Genomic DNA, 17,948 nt, shown 5'->3' on the forward strand with positions numbered 1-17,948 from the left:
ACACACACACACCCTTCATCTGGGAGTGGCGAGAACAGAAGAAAGCCTCCCGTGAAGCGTGCCGTCAAGAATGCAAACAACGATTCTTGTCGTAGCTGTCAGCTGTCAAATACCCCAAATTCCTGTTTCGGTGAAGCGTGCTATACAGAGCGGTATTAAGAGGCATGCTGACTGGAGGTCTGAAGGGTGTAATATCATAACAGGGGAATTGATGGAGATGTCACTCATGACTCCTGGTGATACGTTTGTTGAAAACCAAAGAAATTATTTATTTCAGAAAACCGTGCGCGTCCACAACGCTTGAAAGATGTGCCGGAGCTGGCTGAGTTTAAAAGTCCTAAGAAGGAGGGGGGGGGGTTCAGTTCAAGTACACCAGATGATAAATGTAATTAATGTTCTGATATACTTATGTCTTACATGTCGTAACTGCATGAATGTCTTGACTGCATAAATGGTGTCAATAAAAAATGTATCACACAAAAAAAAAAAAAGTCCATGAGAAGGCCGTGCTCTTTCGGAGAAGAAAGTCACTCAGCCAAGTTCAACTCGACCACCCCAAACACCTGACCGCATGATGTGGAAGGGAGAGTGAACTTCAGCAGGCAAAGGTGTTAGAGGACCTGCTCCAGATGTACAGTCTGTTTACCTGTCCCACAGGTATGATCAATAAATTATCACAGGTATGTATGACTACCAGTGGTGTAGTGGTCTCTGGAGAAGTGGGTATACTCTTAATTTTGCAATTTTTTAAAGCAGCCCATACAGCACAGGATAAACGCCCTGTTTTGAGAAGTGGGTATACTCAATGCTGAATGAAAAATAAGTGGGTATACTCCGTATACCTGCGTATACCCTGGACTACAACACTGCCTGTCCCACAGGCATGATCAATACATGAGCACAGGTATGTATGACTACCACTAGGCCTGCAAGAGTCATTCTCATGGTGGCAACAAGCTGAAATACACATTCTCCTCGAAACAGGACAGGTTTGGTGGTTTAAAGCACAGTCTTGTCACTAATGCTTATGTCACTGGATGATTCCATTTCTCTTCACAATTTTGTGAGTAATGTAAAAAAAAGAAATAAACCACTTCTTCTTTCAAAAGACGATTCATGCTTAATGTAGGCTATGTCAAGACTTCAGAGACACTCTACAGATGGCACTGTGCAGGTACGAGTAAAGATGAAAGCACTCCTCGAGACAAGAGATAACGGCAATTTGGACAAAAAAACAACCAATACACTTCAGCACCCTAATATGCTGGTACTATGATCCACTACCTACTTCTTTGGCCAGCTTTCTTCACCAAAGATAAACAACCAACTCCGATCGAGTTATCTTGGGGTGTAAATCGGACTTCAGTCGGACACAAAAAAAAATCTAGATTTCTGGAGTTACATGAAATGGCTCTTCGATTTAAATCCGATAAAGCCTGAAATCCGGACACATGTAACCACTGTGACTGAGGTTAAGGTAATGAACAACATGCACCACTGGGGCAAATAAAAGAGTGCCGGTTCATGCCACAGTTCCTGCTGCGGAGCACTCAGCCATTTTGGGAGGTAAAGTGTTTTTCAGAAACACTTGGTCCCTGATGACAGAGAGATAAACGTGAGCTGGGTAACAACGGTGTTTATGCCCATCACGTCTCTCAAATATTTATTTGATCCTGTCAAAAGTCTTGGGGAACAATGGGGAATATTGACAGTGTAAGGAGCGTGTATTAGTCGGTTTGTTTAAGTGTTTTAGCACCGCACACTCCCTGGCGGGCTGTTGCTTTGTGAAAGTCCTGTATTGTATTTCTTTCCGCTGCCAGACTGCGCTTCCTGAGCCAGGGCAGAGTCAACTGATGGTGACCCCCCCCCCTTTTTCCTGTGTTGGGGGTCTCCGCCAAGCCTGCCACGAGCCCCCCGGCCCTGCCTCGAGCCTGAGGCCCCCCACCCTTACACCTCTGCTGCCCCCCCCACTCACCACTCACCCTCAACCCAAGTTACACCCCCCCCCCCCCACCCCACCCCCACTGCCCTGCTTTGCTGCCAGGTCAGAGCCAGTGCTGTCAGACGCTTCCTGCACGAGCCAGCTCAGCAAGACCACACCTCAGGGACTCCTGAGGGGATTTTTTTTTTCTTCTTTTTTTCCTCTTTTCAAAGTTGGACAGAAATTGGCACGCTGACAACACGGGAGGTTTTTACTCGAACGAAAACAAGCCTGGAGACTCCGCAGGCACACAGGTACCATGGAGGGGAAACCACCATATATATATATATATATATGCTAAAGTCTACGAGCAAATGACAAATGAGTGGGGTGGTTTTTGACCTGCACGAGTTGAGCCTTCACATTATTTTTGTGTAGTTATATAAATAAGCGATATTACCACATGATCCTGTGATCATGTTTCCCAATACACGGTCGAGTAGTCACTTGGTGATAGGACTTTATTTACATGAATACAAATGCGTAACTTATCCAAGATGTGCAATATGACACATGCAGAAAACGTTTGATTCTGAAACGTTTTTATTTTTTTATTTTAGTGAGGCCAGGTTATTGTCCACGCTCAGTCCCTAGGACATCCTCTGAGCACACTGCCTTGACGTCCCTGGCCTCACATTTCCTCTTTTGCTTCTAAATTTGATCTCCTTTTCCCTCCGTCTCCACGAGCCAACCACCAGCACTTAGCGTTTATCCCCATCATGGTACAGCGTCTGAGACAGTCTGGGCCCCCGGCGTTACATGTGATGCTAGTGGAGCGAGTCTTTCAACCGATTAGTTACAAACGTCATCCGTGGGCCTACACACGCAAGGGGACACAGTCATTCCACTACCTTTCCTGGCAGGACTGGATGTCATTTGGACATGGGCCTCTTTGTGGCAGAAAAAAAACGACGGGTAACCAGTGGTTTCCATGACTACTAAGACAATCATGTTGTTTTTCAGAGGCAGACAGATGTTCTCAAAGATTTCCTAAAAACCAGACCATCACTCACTCCTAACACTTCTGACTAAATGCAATCACATTAACAAAACGTGATCAGCTGGTTTTGAATGGACATGGGTATATGTCCAATCTGATGAAGGCGGCTATTCTTATTTTAATAACCGTGAATGGCCATTTCAACTATAACTTCATCTTGAAAACTGTATATTTGTAAACAAATACAATTTAATCCATTTCTTTCCCACGTAATCCCATGTTTTCCCCCCGGAGAAGCTGAAGCTGGAGCAGTAGTGTTTGATCTGATGCTCCAAACAGGCTTCAGTGCCGTAAGTCAGTGTTGCTGGCACAAACCTAGCCCTCTGCACTGCCCCAGCCCCCCACCCCCACCCTTTTGCCCCTCTTGCCAAGGAAACGTCACGACAAATTCACCACAGGGCCGCCGGCTGACATCAGTTTGCCCTGGCACTTCCAAGAAAAGGGGTTTTATGTGAAATGACACTCAAACTAGTATGAGGCAAGACCCACTTCAGGGCTCAGGCTGCCCACACACACAGAAAAAAAAAAGACTTAATTTGATTACATTTCGCTAAGGGGAAACTCCTAGAGTTGCTTTGCATCTCAAGACAGGAGGCAGGTTTCCAGATTATCCCTCCCCGACCCAGTATAACAATGTCTTACATACTGCAACAACATAATTATTTGCAGAGGCGTTTCACCACCGTCTTTGACAGAAATGTACGCCGTCTACAACAGACGAGTTTATTTATTTTTTAAGCCTGTTACAACAGAGCACAGGTCTCGTGCTGCCACTGGGACCAATTGACTTGCGCTGGTGTCTGGATCTTAGCAGTTCACTGGACAGGAACTGAAAGGGCAAGGCTTTGAAAGAGAGTTAGGTTGCACACACAGTGTGGACACATGCGTCCAATTTCCGATTTCAGTCCGATTTAAATTGGATATTGGACACATGTGACTCCCCAGAACTAGATTAATTGTGTCCAGCTTGAGTCCGACTGGACTCCGATGTAAACCCCTGGACACACGATTCGATTCCGCTGGGAATTGGACTGGGCGCGCATGTGTCTCTCGAAACTAGATTGAAATTGGACAACAACAACTTTTGCACGTGCTTGAGATCGTGCCCACAGACATATACATGCATCATATATGTCTATGATATGATAATCGCTGCTAGACGCTCAGTTCTTGTGCTCCCTCTCATTCACGTTGAAATACTGAAAGCGAAACTGAAACTTATAAACTGCAACGCAACTGTTTGGGACAGAATGCGCTAATTCAGTGAACAAATATTTTCATATTACTTTTTCACCAGTTGTTAGTCATGTAATCCTTTCATATCGATGTGAATCAATCAATACTAATACAAATTTAACTGTGGTGTGTTTTTGTTTCATTTCACAACGTATTTACTGTATAATCAACGGTAGCAGATGTAAACATTCCGCATTTGATTTGAACTGACACGGCCAAGAACTAGTTGTGTCACTGCCATGTGCTTAGAGATAGAGCAGTTAACCCCCCATGGAGACCCCATGGAGAGAATTGAATGGGATCGAAGTGCTGCCATCATGTGCCCGCACTGACAGACCGTCCCCCTTAGGGTATGTTGAAGGAAGTGAAAGGGCTTTGCAAGGGGAAAATTGGCCAAGACTCTTGGGGATTGAACCTTGACCCCTTAAGAACCCTGACAAAATGCAGCATGTTGTATGGCTTGCATCGTCCTCAAGATACAAACCAACACATTATTCATGGCAGCCAATTAAGGAAAGAGATATAAGGAAGATATTTCCATTCTGCATTTGTGAATTTCTGGGTATGAGTGAAAATGTTTCAATTGTTGTTCATGTTACCTGAAAAAAAAAAAAATCACCTGAGAAAATCTGTTTTTCAAAAACACGCACATGATTTAAATTAATAGTTTTTTATTCCACACATTAAATTCGTTCTCTCTTTACAAGTCTACCCATAGGGAGGGGAGACTCCGCCTCTCAAACACTGTCCATTGTGGTCTGATGGTGTATAAGCCAGATTTTAAACTGTAGGCATGACTGGGTACCATGACGATTTACATTTCACCAGTTCCAGAAGAACACTCGGCTGCCATGCTTGGCTGGCTCCAATGGACCCTCGATAGCAGGGTTGGGCTCAGGTCTGGCCCGGGAGTGGTATGGGTTCTCAGGTAGGGGTCGGCTGGTGGCTACCTTAGTCACCTGGACAAAAAAAAAAGTATGTTTGTTTTAAAATCATGTCACCTCTTTCCAGAAAAGATAGAGCATTGGCATAAAAAAAAAGTATGTTTAGACTAAAGTACAAAAATAAAATCATGTCAACTCTTCAGACAAGACAGAGCATTTAAAGACACCCACACTATCACATCTGACATCATCAGACAGGGACACATGCATCATCATTGAAAGACTCTCTTTCAAGACAGAGCATTGGCATATGAAAGGTAGAATGGGTTGAACTTGTAGTCTGATACAGGGAAAACGATACCTTACGTTTGACAATGTTTACAGAGGAAGATCAGAGTAGTTCCTGAAAACAAGGATAGTTCACCTTTGAGAGGTTCCCGAGATCTGGTCTCTCCCATCCTAGCTTGTCCAGCACACAGTTGTCAAACTCCTTCTGCTGTTTGCGGCAGTGGCGGAGCTCATGGAGGTTACAGTAGTCCAGGCAGGTCCAGTACTCAGTGAAGGACTCTGGGCAGTTTCCCTTTATCTGCCTATAGGTGACAGTGGAAAATGGGAGGATTAGAGTGAGGAACAGCCTTTTGGTAAACATCTGCACAGTGCAGGTCTGAGCGAGACAAGCACTAACAGTTTCAAGCTGTTCAAAGAAACAAAGCAGGACATTACTGCGAATAGAAACAGCTACTATTATTTATTATTTACAGTCTTGTCTCTGTTCAGGTGGGCAATAAACATCTCAAAGAACCACATCATGCAGTTCTTAAGACTTCTTAAAACCCTGAGCTACTAAAAATATGTCGTACAGTGCAGCCACTTGGTGTGTTTATGTTGCGGTTAAGGGTGTTTATCTGTTCCGGCCCGGTAAATGCAGACCCCCTCGTAATTCATGGCTCACACACAGCCCAGGGGCCCCGTTTAATGACAGACACCAGTCCGCCGCGTACAGAGGCGTCATCACACTGAACCATTAGGGCAGAGCCACACTGATTAAACACTACTGTGGCCAAGGAGGCTAAAACAAACCTGTTTACATTCCCCCAAATCAAACTGATGATTAAAAGAAATATCTACGTCTTTAATGGCCTACTCTTAAGTACCATAGGAGGCAAGGCAACAAGCATTATAGTAGTGTGTTATTGCTTCTGATAAGAATGATAAATGCTGTTGCAACACGCATTATACATAAAAAACATCAATCTGCTTATTGTAGTGTGTTATTGCTTCTGATAAGAATGATGCTAAGTGGTCTACCCAGTATCTGCGATATGCAGTTAACACTTTACAAAGCAAGGTAATAACAGTTCCCCAGAACAAATTTAAAAGATGATGTCAAAACATCATACATTGAAGTGTTTACGCAAGAGACCGAAATAAAAAAAAATAGGTCACAATTATCAATGCAATGGAAAAACATAATTGTAGGGCCAGAAGAGTCAGTGTTCTTTCACAGACTAACAACATGAATTCTAGCACACACCACGGGCACTGTTCTAGCACACACTGGCACTGTTGTGTATTGTATTCACCTGAAGAAGTTAATAGCACACTCGTTGACCTTCTTTCCTTCTTCCAGACACTTCCTGGGATCTTTCTCCTCCCACCGACACAACATGAACTCTTTGTTGGCCTTGTCGCACTGGGAGCCATAGTGATGGGCGGCCGCCTTCAGCACTGCGGAGGACACATTTACCTGTTCCGGGAGGGAAGACCAGGTACAGCATAAGTTCTATGATATTATATGAGGAATGTCACCTCAGATGACATTCACTGGGGGGCTCTCAAAGGTGATAACTAGAGGGAGCCATTTCACCAATGCATTCAAACAACAAGCTTTTATGATGTCTCTTTACTAATGAGGCAATGGTCTGATCACATTAATTTAACACTGCATATGCTAGATGTGAGAAATATGAACAATCTTTTCCAACTAAGACTGGTAACTGCTTTGTACAAACAACAAAAATATGGGCTTAATAATATCATAAAAGGTGAACCATGCCATTGTCATGTAGAAATTCAGTTTAGGAGAGGCTCAAACAGTAAACCCTACCATAGTAGTATGGTATTATTGAAAAAATACCGTTTAAAACTAAAACTCGTTGGGGACATCTCGGCATTGTAATTCACTAAAAACAACTTTGGTTTAATATATGATAGCTTAAATACACGCAGGCAACAAGTGGTGACAGTTTGCAAAGTGAAATGTAAACGTATCAAGCTTGATAGCTAACTTGATTAGCCAGCAGGTAGCCTGTTAGCAAGGTGCCTACCAAGCCGCAGCTGCAATACTCTTATAAACTGTCACACAACTTTCCAGAAGAAGATTAAACACGTTACAAGCTAGTTAAACAGTCAGCTAATCGGCTAATGTATATATATATATTTTAAGCTACCAGTCAGCTGTAAACTGGCTTTTACTTACATACTGCCAGCTAAATGATGGACCATTTGTTTTCAAATCGTATAGCTTTACTTTCGATGCATGTCACTTAGTCTTGAGCTGGGGTGCTTCAAATACATTAACGATGTTAACCCATACAGCTAAAACAGCCAACGAGTCAATTAGTTAGACAACTTAGCAAGCACACAAGTAAGTTTATCCATAGTTGTGTCGAGCAAGCAGATGCTGAGAAAGATGGCTATGCTAGCTAGCACTAGGTAGCTAAGATAGCAACCTAACCAACCAAAGGCTTGTTAGTAATTGCTGTAGCTACATATATTCATGTGAACTGAACTCACTTCGTCAACAGATAGATCCTGCAACGTCGGAACCTCAACGGAACCGGGCATGGCGCGGGTTTAACGCAAAATATATGACACAAAAAGCCAGAGTTGAAGACAACTCCAAGGTCCCCGTCTGAAAACGGACGCGGCAGCACAGGGAAGGTCAGTGGAATACGCATGCGCCAATTTTCAGTCGCCCTTCATTGACGTAATAAGGTGCGACACTTTTAAGAAAATAACCAAAGTTGTTCTTAAACCTTATCGCTAAAGTTTTAGAATATTAAAACGGCAATTGTTATTTGGCGCATACTGCAAATATAGTTAGGCGTGTAAGACTTGTGTGTATCTGTGCATTAAGAGCATAACATGCATTTGTCTTTTATGGTGATGATGTTTCCATGGAAACCGGTTTCCATCAACAACGTAGAGACTACAGCCTCTCCGTAGAGCAAAGCTAGATTCTCCAGAGCCCTCACGCTACAAGCTTTTGGGCAAGTATGGAGTTGACAGGTAGCAGTTACAGTGGAAGTTACAACAATGGCAGGTGTGTTTCAAATCTTGTGTTGCCATTTTATAGGTAATGTATCCAAATTAAGTATAGCAGTAAAGATTCAGTTATACTTTACTCAAGCCATGAGGTAGGCAGCCAGCTGAAAACACAGTTAGCTGATGATAGCTATCTTGAGTATAGAAATTTAAACTGGTTTTACTTAACCTAACATTACCTTTACATTTTTTTAAGATAGATTGTGCACTTATTGGGAAATGTTCTTAATATTCATTATACGCCTCTTTATATTTAGTTCCAGCTATTGGCTAGCTGGGCCAGGTTGGGTCCATGGAAGCTGTGGTCTTTGTAACCTTAGGCAGCTGAGATTGAGAAGCCAGGAATGTCATATGTTTGAATATGCTTGAATCTGTTCAGCCATGTAACGGTATCTGCTCCTGAACACTTAATAGCTTAAATACTCCAAAGGCTGTTTATGCTAGGAATATGCTTGAATCTGTTCAGCCATGTAACGGCCTCTGCTCCTGAACACTTAATAGCTTAAATACTCCAAAGGCTGTTTTCTTTTTCCTGTTCAGGATGGAGGGAGAAGGAGAGTATTCTTTCCCCACTGGAACGAGATATGTTGGACAGATGAACGATGGAACGTTCCATGGCAAAGGTGTGCTCTATTTTCCAAATGGATGTAAATATGAGGCAACATGGGACAAAGGATTGTCCACGGAGGCAAGTACATTTTATTTAGCTCCAATAACATTTGAAATCACAACCGAAAAGCACTTTATAAAGCCCGGTCTGAACCCCTTAGAGCTAGCACTAAGGTGATGGTGGCAAGGAAAAACTGAAGCAGAAGAGAAGGGAGAAGAGAGAATCAGAACAAGCAGACACTGTAAATTCATACACACATCAGGATTAGCATCCATGCGCATTATATACATAACAGATTACAGGATGCTTACAAGATGGTATAAACATGAACATACAAGATTGATAGTAGATCAAAATGGAGAGAAACCGCATTAAAAATATTGGTTGTAGAACAGCTTAGTGGGTATATAGGTTGTATAGGTTGTTCATAATGCCAGCATGCAATTATAATGATATTGAGGGTTGTAATGTACTCATAGGGCTCCTATTAACAGAATGAGCGGATGATTGTGATCATTTTAGTAGAGGAATGAGTAGTTAAGCTGGCAATCCAAATATGTGTGTGATGCATTGTGGGTAATGAGTGGTAAATCTTTGTCACAAGCTAGTTGTGTGTTGTTGTATCTGGCTGCTTAGGATTTATTGTGGTTGACGGTTATTATATTGGTCAGTTTGGGTTATTGGGTATGAATACTCACATGTGACAGTGAGAGCTTTAGCCGCTGTGGGAAGTTCGCCACCAAAAGCACAAGCAATTCTTCATCTTTTCCTGTGTTTAACTAAAATGACCTGTCTGGAGTGACTAGCGTCTACTGTGAATTGACTGTGACAACAAGGGAAAAGACCATGTGATGGCTAAGAAAGACAGCTGGCAGGAGGGAATATGCCGCACTGGGACTGCTGTGGGCTAGCAACTTGTAGCGTCAGAATCTGTGGCAAATACAGCCAAGAAGATGCACCTACGTAAGCTACAGAAGGGTAGACAGACAGACAGACAGACAGACTATCACTAGAGTCAGCAAGAGCAGGAGTGGATCATGTCTCACAGGCAGACCTCATGGCTTTGGACTTTGGCATGGCTTAGACTACGAGAAAGGAGCTGAACACGGATAGGACCAGTTTCGGGGAGTAAGGGGGAAAGCTCTTCAGGTTTGTATATGTGGGTGGAGGAAGGAAACTCCTTCCAGAGAAGGAAGAAATGCCTGGATGAAGGAGTTCATGATCCCCGCATTGAACACTGCTTGTTGAGAAGTAGCTCGGGTCAGTTGGTTGGAGTCCAGGGGCGGATTGAGCACCAAAGACCACAGGATATCAGTACGCACCGCATTGAGCACTACTTGTTGAGAAGTAGCTCAGGTCAGTTGGTTGAAGTCCAGGGGCGGGTTAAGCACCAGAGACCACAGGATATCAGTACGCACCGCATTGAGCACTACTTGTTGAGAAGTAGCTCCGGTCAGTTGGTTGAAGTCCAGGGGCGGGTTGAGCACCAAAGACCACAGGATATCAGTACGCCTGCTGCAGTGGAAGGAGGACCTGGCAGATGGCGAACAGCATGGACAAACCAAGCAGACTAAGAAGGAAACATGGAGTGGGCAGAAACCAAAGATGGCCAAGGGCCTCTGAAGTCAAGGAATGGAATTGTATCAATGTTGATTTATCCTGCTGCTCAGATTCTATTCTAGCAGTGGTGGGCTACAGACAGACAGTGCATGCTGTACTGTGAAGGAGTGCCTTTACAGATCCTGGATACAACATGCAGTGCATGCAGACAGACAGTGCATGTTCTACTGTGAAGGAGGGCCTTTACAGATCCTGGATACAACATGCGGTGAATGCAGCACAGGATCAGTGCATGTTCTACTATGAAGGAGTGCCGTTACAGATCCTAGGTGCAACATGCGGTGAATGCAGCACAGGATCTATGGTTGGACAGTTGCTATGTTGGGTATGTGTACAGTGACAGTGAATGCATTGGCCGCTGTGGAAAATCCCCAACTTATAGCGCAAGGAATTTAACATCCTTTCCTGCGTATAACTAAAATGATAATGATACTATAGGGAGAGAAAAGATAGAGAAGTCCTACTATAGGGAGATAGAAGCGAGACGATTCCTAGTAGGGAGAGAGAAGAGAGAGAAGGTCTACTATAGGGAGAGAGAAGGTCTACTATAGGGGGAGAAGAGAGACGAGTTCTACTATAGGGAGAGAGAAGAGAGAGAAGGCCTATAGGGAGAGAGAAGATAGAGAACGCCTTCTATAGGGAGATAGAAGAGAGAGAAGGTCTTCTATAGGGAGATAGAAGAGAGAGAAGGTCTTCTATAGGGAGAGAGAAGAGAGAGAAGGTCTTCTATAGGGAGAGAGAAGAGAGAGAAGGTCTTCTATAGGGAGAGAGAAGAGAGAGAAGGTCTTCTATAGGGAGAGAGAAGAGAGAGAAGGTCTTCTATAGGGAGAGAGAAGGTCTACTATAGGGAGAGAGAAGAGAGAGAAGGTCTTCTATAGGGAGAGAGAAGAGAGAGAAGGCCTTCTATAGGGAGAGAGAAGGTCTACTATAGGGGGAGAAGAGAGACGAGTTCTACTATAGGGAGAGAGAAGAGAGAGAAGGTCTACTATAGGGAGTGAGAAGAGAGACGAGTTCTTCTATAGGGAGAGAGAAGTTAGTACACCATTTAAGGATGATGTGATAATGACTGTAGGCAGAAATCAGAGAGACGGCAGAGAAAGGAAGGAGGAGAAGTTATACGGCACCATTTGTCAATCGACCCGCTCACATTTCTTTAATGGCCGTATTTAATCGTTTATTTACACATTGATCATGAGTGGGGGGAAGTAATATGTATGTAGTTCCATATTTAAGTATTGTTGTTTTCTCGAATAGTAGGAAGTTATATGACTCTAGTTGCATGTATCTGTGTTTGCCCAGTGGAAGCCATATGGAAATCCATCATAAGAGATGGAGATTATAAACGTTCATAATTTCATATCTATGATAACATCACACGTGGCAGTTGTGTTTTTCAGGGAAAGTATACCTTCTCAGATGGATTGGAGTATGATGAGGACCACTGGGACTACTGTGACGGCTATGACAGGCGCTTCTACACGGAGAGGTGCAATGGGCTGAGACCAGCAGGTATGCTGCCCCTTGACAACAGCCTTCTGTAGTCGTGACAACAGCCTTCTGTAGTCATGACAAAGAAAAGTGACATAGAAGTTCAGCATGTTTTAAACCCATATCATTTAAAATGGCTATTTACTAATCATTTGTACCTTAGCACAATTGCACATTTTTAGGTTGTAGAATCTTAGCACTTTAATTTTAGCACCTTCTCAGTAATGGGAAACAATCAGTTTAAAATAAAGTTTATGAGTTCAAAAATGCAAATGCAAAGACTTTAAATGCCAAAATCAACTTGGGTATGACATCACAATGTTGCCAATACAGTTCTATTTGAAAGCAAGGCAGTCTCAGTGGTAATGTGATAGGCTGTTAGAAAGTTAGACTGAAAAAGGGTCTCACTTTTACGACTTGTTTGCTTATTTAAAGGCTGATTACTCTCGTGCTTATTATCACACATTATCACCTTCCTAAGTGTGCATTTGGTCCACCATGGATGCAGGACTTTTTCATGGAAGTGTTTTTGAGGTGGGGCGATGCATTTGTAGGGCCACAAGATTGTCCCTAATCTATCTATAAATCCAGGAATCTCTGTGTGTCTGTCAGTCTGTCAGTCTAGGGCGTATCTCACTGACGGTAGTTACGTTAGTTATGAGATTTCGCATGTAGCTTACGCATGTCATGAACCTGTGCATCCTTGATTTTGAAGATTTTTGAAATTATTGTTCGCGAGATATTTGTATTTTACCGTTTCCCGTAGCCACTAATGGGTTATCGTTTCCCGTCCCGTCGGCACTATGGGTAGTGACGTCACAATCTAACAATATTCGCCTAGCAGTATTAAACTATCCTGCCTTCACTCAAAGTTCAGAATAGCGTTGGATACGAGGAGGTCCGCATTCAAATTCTTCTTGGTGAACAGATACAGACTTTTGCTCAGGTAATCTTAAGACAGTGATTGATTTGATCTATTCGTTTATTTTTAAGCTTCTTTATGTTAAGTTTCAAAGTAATGTAGCTTACGCATGTCATGAACCTGTGCATCCTTGATTTTGAAGATGTTTGAATTCATAGTTCGCGAGATATTTGTATTTTACCGTTTGCCGTACGTGCAAACCCATGTCACCGTTTTAGCGGTGTAGTACTCCACTCTTGCGTTGTGATTTTGATTGGCACCCAGCCTTTTATTCATACACTCTGACAGGTTTAATGAACACAGAGCAAAGGCGATCACACACAGTAGCCTATCTTCCGAATGACAGCCTTTCCCAGCCAGGGTAAATGCAGACTGAGGTTTATGATATTGCAATAATGAGAAAACAAAGTACAAACGAATTACAACAGATACATCGGGACCCTTTTTTGTGAATGATGTCATAGTCATAGAACAGTCGTCGTCATAGATGTTACCCCCTATGGGCACTGTACTAGTATGTCTTAATCAAGCGTGTGTTTTTTGTACTTGTCTTTTTCATGACACTGTACAGCTGTTTAAATCAACAGCATATGAGGACGCTGGGACGGGTCTACTATTGAGCATATACGTCTGTGTTTATGTTTGTGTCTGTGTGTGTTTGTCCTACCTTATCTAGTGTGTTTATCCACTCCGTTGCTTTGTGTTTTTGCTGTAAATGAGTTCAATCTATTCGGACCGCAGCAGTCATCTTCCCACCGAGCTGGGGTTTGCGTACATTTCAAACTACGTCAGTTTGAGAGGATGCCAGACGCTGTGTGCTCGTGTGCCTTTTTTCTCGTGGACACGATATGGCTTAAGTCATAGATTATGTAACTCCCCGAGTTGAAAACTAAATAATCATGTTACTTTTGACTATAATAAAAATAGGGCCTGGTGGAAAAATGAATCATGCTGAATGCAAGACCTATTCTGGGCTTAGTAAACCTCCTGAATCCTGAGGTTGCCCCTGTAGTGTTTTTGTTTAGTCTGTATCAGCAATTAATCTCAAAGTGACGTGTTTTACGCCACTAATAAGCAGCTTCCCAAACTGTTACACCAGATGTTTCTAGTCCAAATGTGCAGAATGCAACAGCTTTTAAAGGGAAAAAAAATGAAGAGCACCTTTATGTTTGGTACAGGTGAAAGAGGACTACTGGGTAAAGCGGTTAGACCAGAAAAGAGATAGATGTTCAGACACTTCAGTTTTGGAATGTGTCTGCCTTTTGTGTGTGTGTGTGTGTGTGTGTGTGTGTGTGTGAGTGTGTGTGTGTGTGTGTGTGTGTGTGTGTGTGTGTGTGTGTGTGTGTGTGTGTGTGTGTGTGTGTGTGTGAGTGAGTGAGTGAGTGTGTGTGTGTGTGTGTGTGTGTGTGTGTGTGTGTGTGTGTGTGTGTGTGTGTGTGTGTGTGTGTGTGTGTCTGCCTTTTGTGTGTGTGTGTGTGTGTGTGTGTGTGTGTGTGTGTGTGTGTGTGTGTGAGTGTGTGTGTTTGTGTGTGTGTGTGTGTGTGTGTGTGTGTGAGTGAGTGTGTGTGAGTGTGTGTGTGTGTGTGTGTGTGTGTCTGCCTTGTGTGTGTGTGTGTTGTGATAGAGCAAGTCATTATGAGAAAGTCACTGCATGACTCCCTTCCATGCAGCTCCCAAAGCACTCTTTTTGGTTCCAACCCCTTCTTTGCCTCTGCAGATTGAGTAGGAGTGGAGAGGCTGAACATGTCAATTGATCATTTTTTCTTTCTCTCGCTCTCTCTCTCTTCCTCTCTTTCCCTCTCTCTGTCTCTCTCTCTGTCTCTCGCTCTTTCTCTAACTGTCGTTGTGTTTGGTTGTGTATGTGCTGTGTGCACATGCAAGTGAGTCTTTCTGGCTGGTAGATTGTCTGATTCTAATTTAACCCACGCTTTGTGACAGAAGAATCACATGCAAGCCACCCCATGACGAAACATTTCTCCTCCCTACTGATAAACTGTGTGGTTTGTCACATGAGAAATAACGGCATCATTCTTAAAATCCAATGTTGTCTGATAGAGACAGTACAGGTGCATGTTAGAAGTGCACTTGTTTGCAGCAGTGATAATGTTCATGCTCTGAGCAATGAAGCCAGTACTGAAGAGAATGCCCTAAAGGCTGATTTATGGTCAGAGACATAAGCGTAAGCACAAGCGAAAGAGCACGACTTTTCACGTCTTGCATGCGTCGGCCCCTTTTTCTAGACTTGCGCCATTTTTTACGCAAGCCTATTGTTCTGGGTGTGAATTGCTTGGCAACACCCGCAACCATTCAGGGAGCATGAATTGCTATGAGTAAATTTTGCGCAACAATGTGTCACCAACGCAGAACCAAGCAGCCGCCTCAAGAGGGAGGGATTTAAAGATGCAGCCTGTGATTCGGTTTTGGTTTCGCGAAAGGTTTCCGATAGTGGAGCTCAACAGCCAATCAAATTACACCCCTCCCTCCCATGCTGTTGATGAACCGTGTTGATTGGATGGAATTGTGTACGACTTAGTATGAGCCACTATGTTTGGTTCCCATTTTACAGAGCCAGGACTGTTTACCAACCCAAACATTTTCTGATTTTGATGAGCAAGTGTGTTTACTTAGAATCGCGGACTGCAAACGTTGTTTGAAAACTGTCGAAAAAGCTTTGAGAGATAATGGGAAATAATAAAAGAAAGAGACAACCGAATGGTTTATGCGTCATATTACAATGCAGGACCGTTACACGGCACTTAATTGTAGGTCAGATGAAAGCGTTTTTCCAGCCTGTTATTTTTTCTGGCATTCACATTTAAAATCTTAATTCAAATCCTCAATAGCCTTTCAGTTAGTTAATCCAATGAAGGTAACACTAGGATTGGTTTTTACCTTCAGTCAACCCCTTTCCAATGTTATGTTCGAGTTCACCCAACAAGAATACTTCTGTAAATTAAATTATGATTCGTTCAATTTCGGAGAGACTCTAGCGGTCAGCTATTTGCCAAGCATGCCTATTGGCATGACCAGGAAACAAATAGCTTCAAAGGGGTGTTCCTTTTATGTCACCCCGTCATTTCATTTAATAACTTGGACAAAATAAATAAGTACCTCTCTACACTTATGTGTGGAAGCATGCAGAACGTGATGTTTTATAGAATGACTGCAACATAAAATAATGAGATTAATTTACACCTTTGTGATGTAAAATATTATTTTTTCGGAAGTTTCCTGCAACTTAATTATATTATTTTGTGACAATTTGTTTCGACATATTATTGCTTATGGCTAAGTGGTTGTCAGCAGGACTTGTTCTGATGTCATTGCTTTTTCTTATAGGAGAGTCCCAACTGACCAACCAGGTCCCCCCACAAGTGATCCCTGATGGTTGCTATGACTGCGGAGACGGTTTCTATGATCCCACGACCAGAGTTGTTAACGACTATCAGCATAAATTCCTCAGGAATGCAGGTGAGACTGAGTTTCAAGCATACACTGAGAGTTCAAAGTTCAAACACAAATTGGCTTTTCTTTTAAATTCGATCCTTGGCAAATAATATACAGTATATATAGATAGAATAGATAAAATATTCAGTTTTGTGAACCCAAAGGTGCAGATAGTTGTGGTTTTCAGGTGTTTTTTTCTAGTGCTAAAGCCAAGTTATCATTTTAGGCAGAGCCGGTTCAGACCTCCATAGGGCCCTAGGCAAAATTCTGCCAAGGGGCCCTCCTAACTGAACCCCCAAAATGTTCACAAAAACACAAAGACCTAAAAATCTTTAAAAGGCAGCCTATTTACAATCAACAGTTAATTTACCAGCTCCCATGCTAACATGAAAACACACACATTGGTTGTAACTTTCAAATCTTCAATGGTCCAGTAAAAAATATGCACTGGTTCTCAGAAGCAACTATTTGTTATAGAAAGACTACAAACTCTGAATCACTTGTGTTGGAATTAAAACCATTTTATTTAGCAGATCCATATTGTCCGTTTTCTGTTGAAGTGGTTGCTAGGCAAACAAATTGAGTCGTGAGAAGACTTGAGCTTAACAAAACGGCTTGTTTTTGATTTACAATGACCGTGTCTTTATAAAATGGAAGGAGAGTAAAATGCCATAATAAACAACGTACTAACCTCGAAACATCAAACCAATACTTCAAGCAACAGTTTGATATTTCTCGGTATGATCTCACTCTATTAATAAGTGTTTATTATTGTCATAATATTTCACGAAATAAATCGTATCTGCGTCTATATTTGCCTGTGGGCTATCCAAGCAAACAAACTTCAATCTTAGTCAATATGTATCCATTACTTTCCATTTTGTTAAGTGCAATTGTAACTATACAAGGCTACAACTAAAATTATAGAAGCTAGCAAGACGCACACAGAGACCGGGGATCCCCAAGGGCTCACCGCCCTGTTGATGTAGGTCTAACACGGACTGTCCCTCCCTCTCTCCCACCAGGAGAGAAGAGTTAAAGGCTTTACCTGACTGCTGGTCCCGCAGTTCATATCAAGTTCCTTCCTCTTCCTTTTTTCATTCCCCGAGGGATAGCGCCGCTTCATCTTTCTACACTGATGATGCAATGATGCGCATGGCTATCTGACGTCCGCGACGGACAGTTACGTTGTCACGTTTTTTTTTTTCCCCCACGGGGCCTTTATTAAATAATAAATTTGCGGGGCCCTACGCAACGTGCGTAGTGTGCATGTTGAAAGAACCGGTACTGATTTTAGGTAAGGATAGGACTTTCATTCATTATAATAAATAAAACATTATCAACCATTCTTGATTTAGTTCAAACCACAGATTTGGCTGCAGAACACTCAAACTGGAACTCAAAGTTTGGCTGAAAACAACCCAAATTGGAAT

At 42.6% G+C, this 17,948-nt stretch overlaps 2 protein-coding genes across 2 annotated transcripts in view; one reads left to right on the forward strand and one right to left on the reverse strand.

The window, feature by feature from the left end:
• Nucleotides 1–4,871: 4,871 nt before the first annotated feature.
• On the reverse strand, nucleotides 4,872–8,038 carry ndufa8 (NADH:ubiquinone oxidoreductase subunit A8). Its single transcript, XM_080842546.1, has 4 exons — nucleotides 7,898–8,038; nucleotides 6,685–6,848; nucleotides 5,526–5,691; nucleotides 4,872–5,176 (listed from the first exon to the last, which is right to left on the reverse strand). The coding sequence occupies exons 1-4, from the start codon at nucleotides 7,946–7,948 to the stop codon at nucleotides 5,039–5,041; spliced, it is 519 nt and encodes a 172-aa protein (XP_080698672.1). The 5' UTR covers nucleotides 7,949–8,038; the 3' UTR covers nucleotides 4,872–5,038.
• A 341-nt stretch (nucleotides 8,039–8,379) lies between these two features.
• morn5 (MORN repeat containing 5) overlaps nucleotides 8,380–17,948 on the forward strand; it is a gene marked incomplete at its 5' end in the record, with an annotated part of 16,173 nt that continues 6,604 nt past the window's right edge. The window contains 4 exons of the mRNA XM_080841526.1: nucleotides 8,380–8,426; nucleotides 8,969–9,116; nucleotides 12,056–12,167; nucleotides 16,408–16,539. Of these exons, the coding sequence (XP_080697652.1) occupies nucleotides 8,380–8,426; nucleotides 8,969–9,116; nucleotides 12,056–12,167; nucleotides 16,408–16,539 (439 nt within the window). The remainder of the gene's footprint in view (nucleotides 8,427–8,968; nucleotides 9,117–12,055; nucleotides 12,168–16,407; nucleotides 16,540–17,948) is intronic.

Source organism: Sprattus sprattus (genome assembly GCF_963457725.1).
Source record: "Sprattus sprattus genome assembly, chromosome: 7".
In the NCBI taxonomy this organism is placed as follows: Eukaryota; Metazoa; Chordata; class Actinopteri; order Clupeiformes; family Clupeidae; genus Sprattus; species Sprattus sprattus.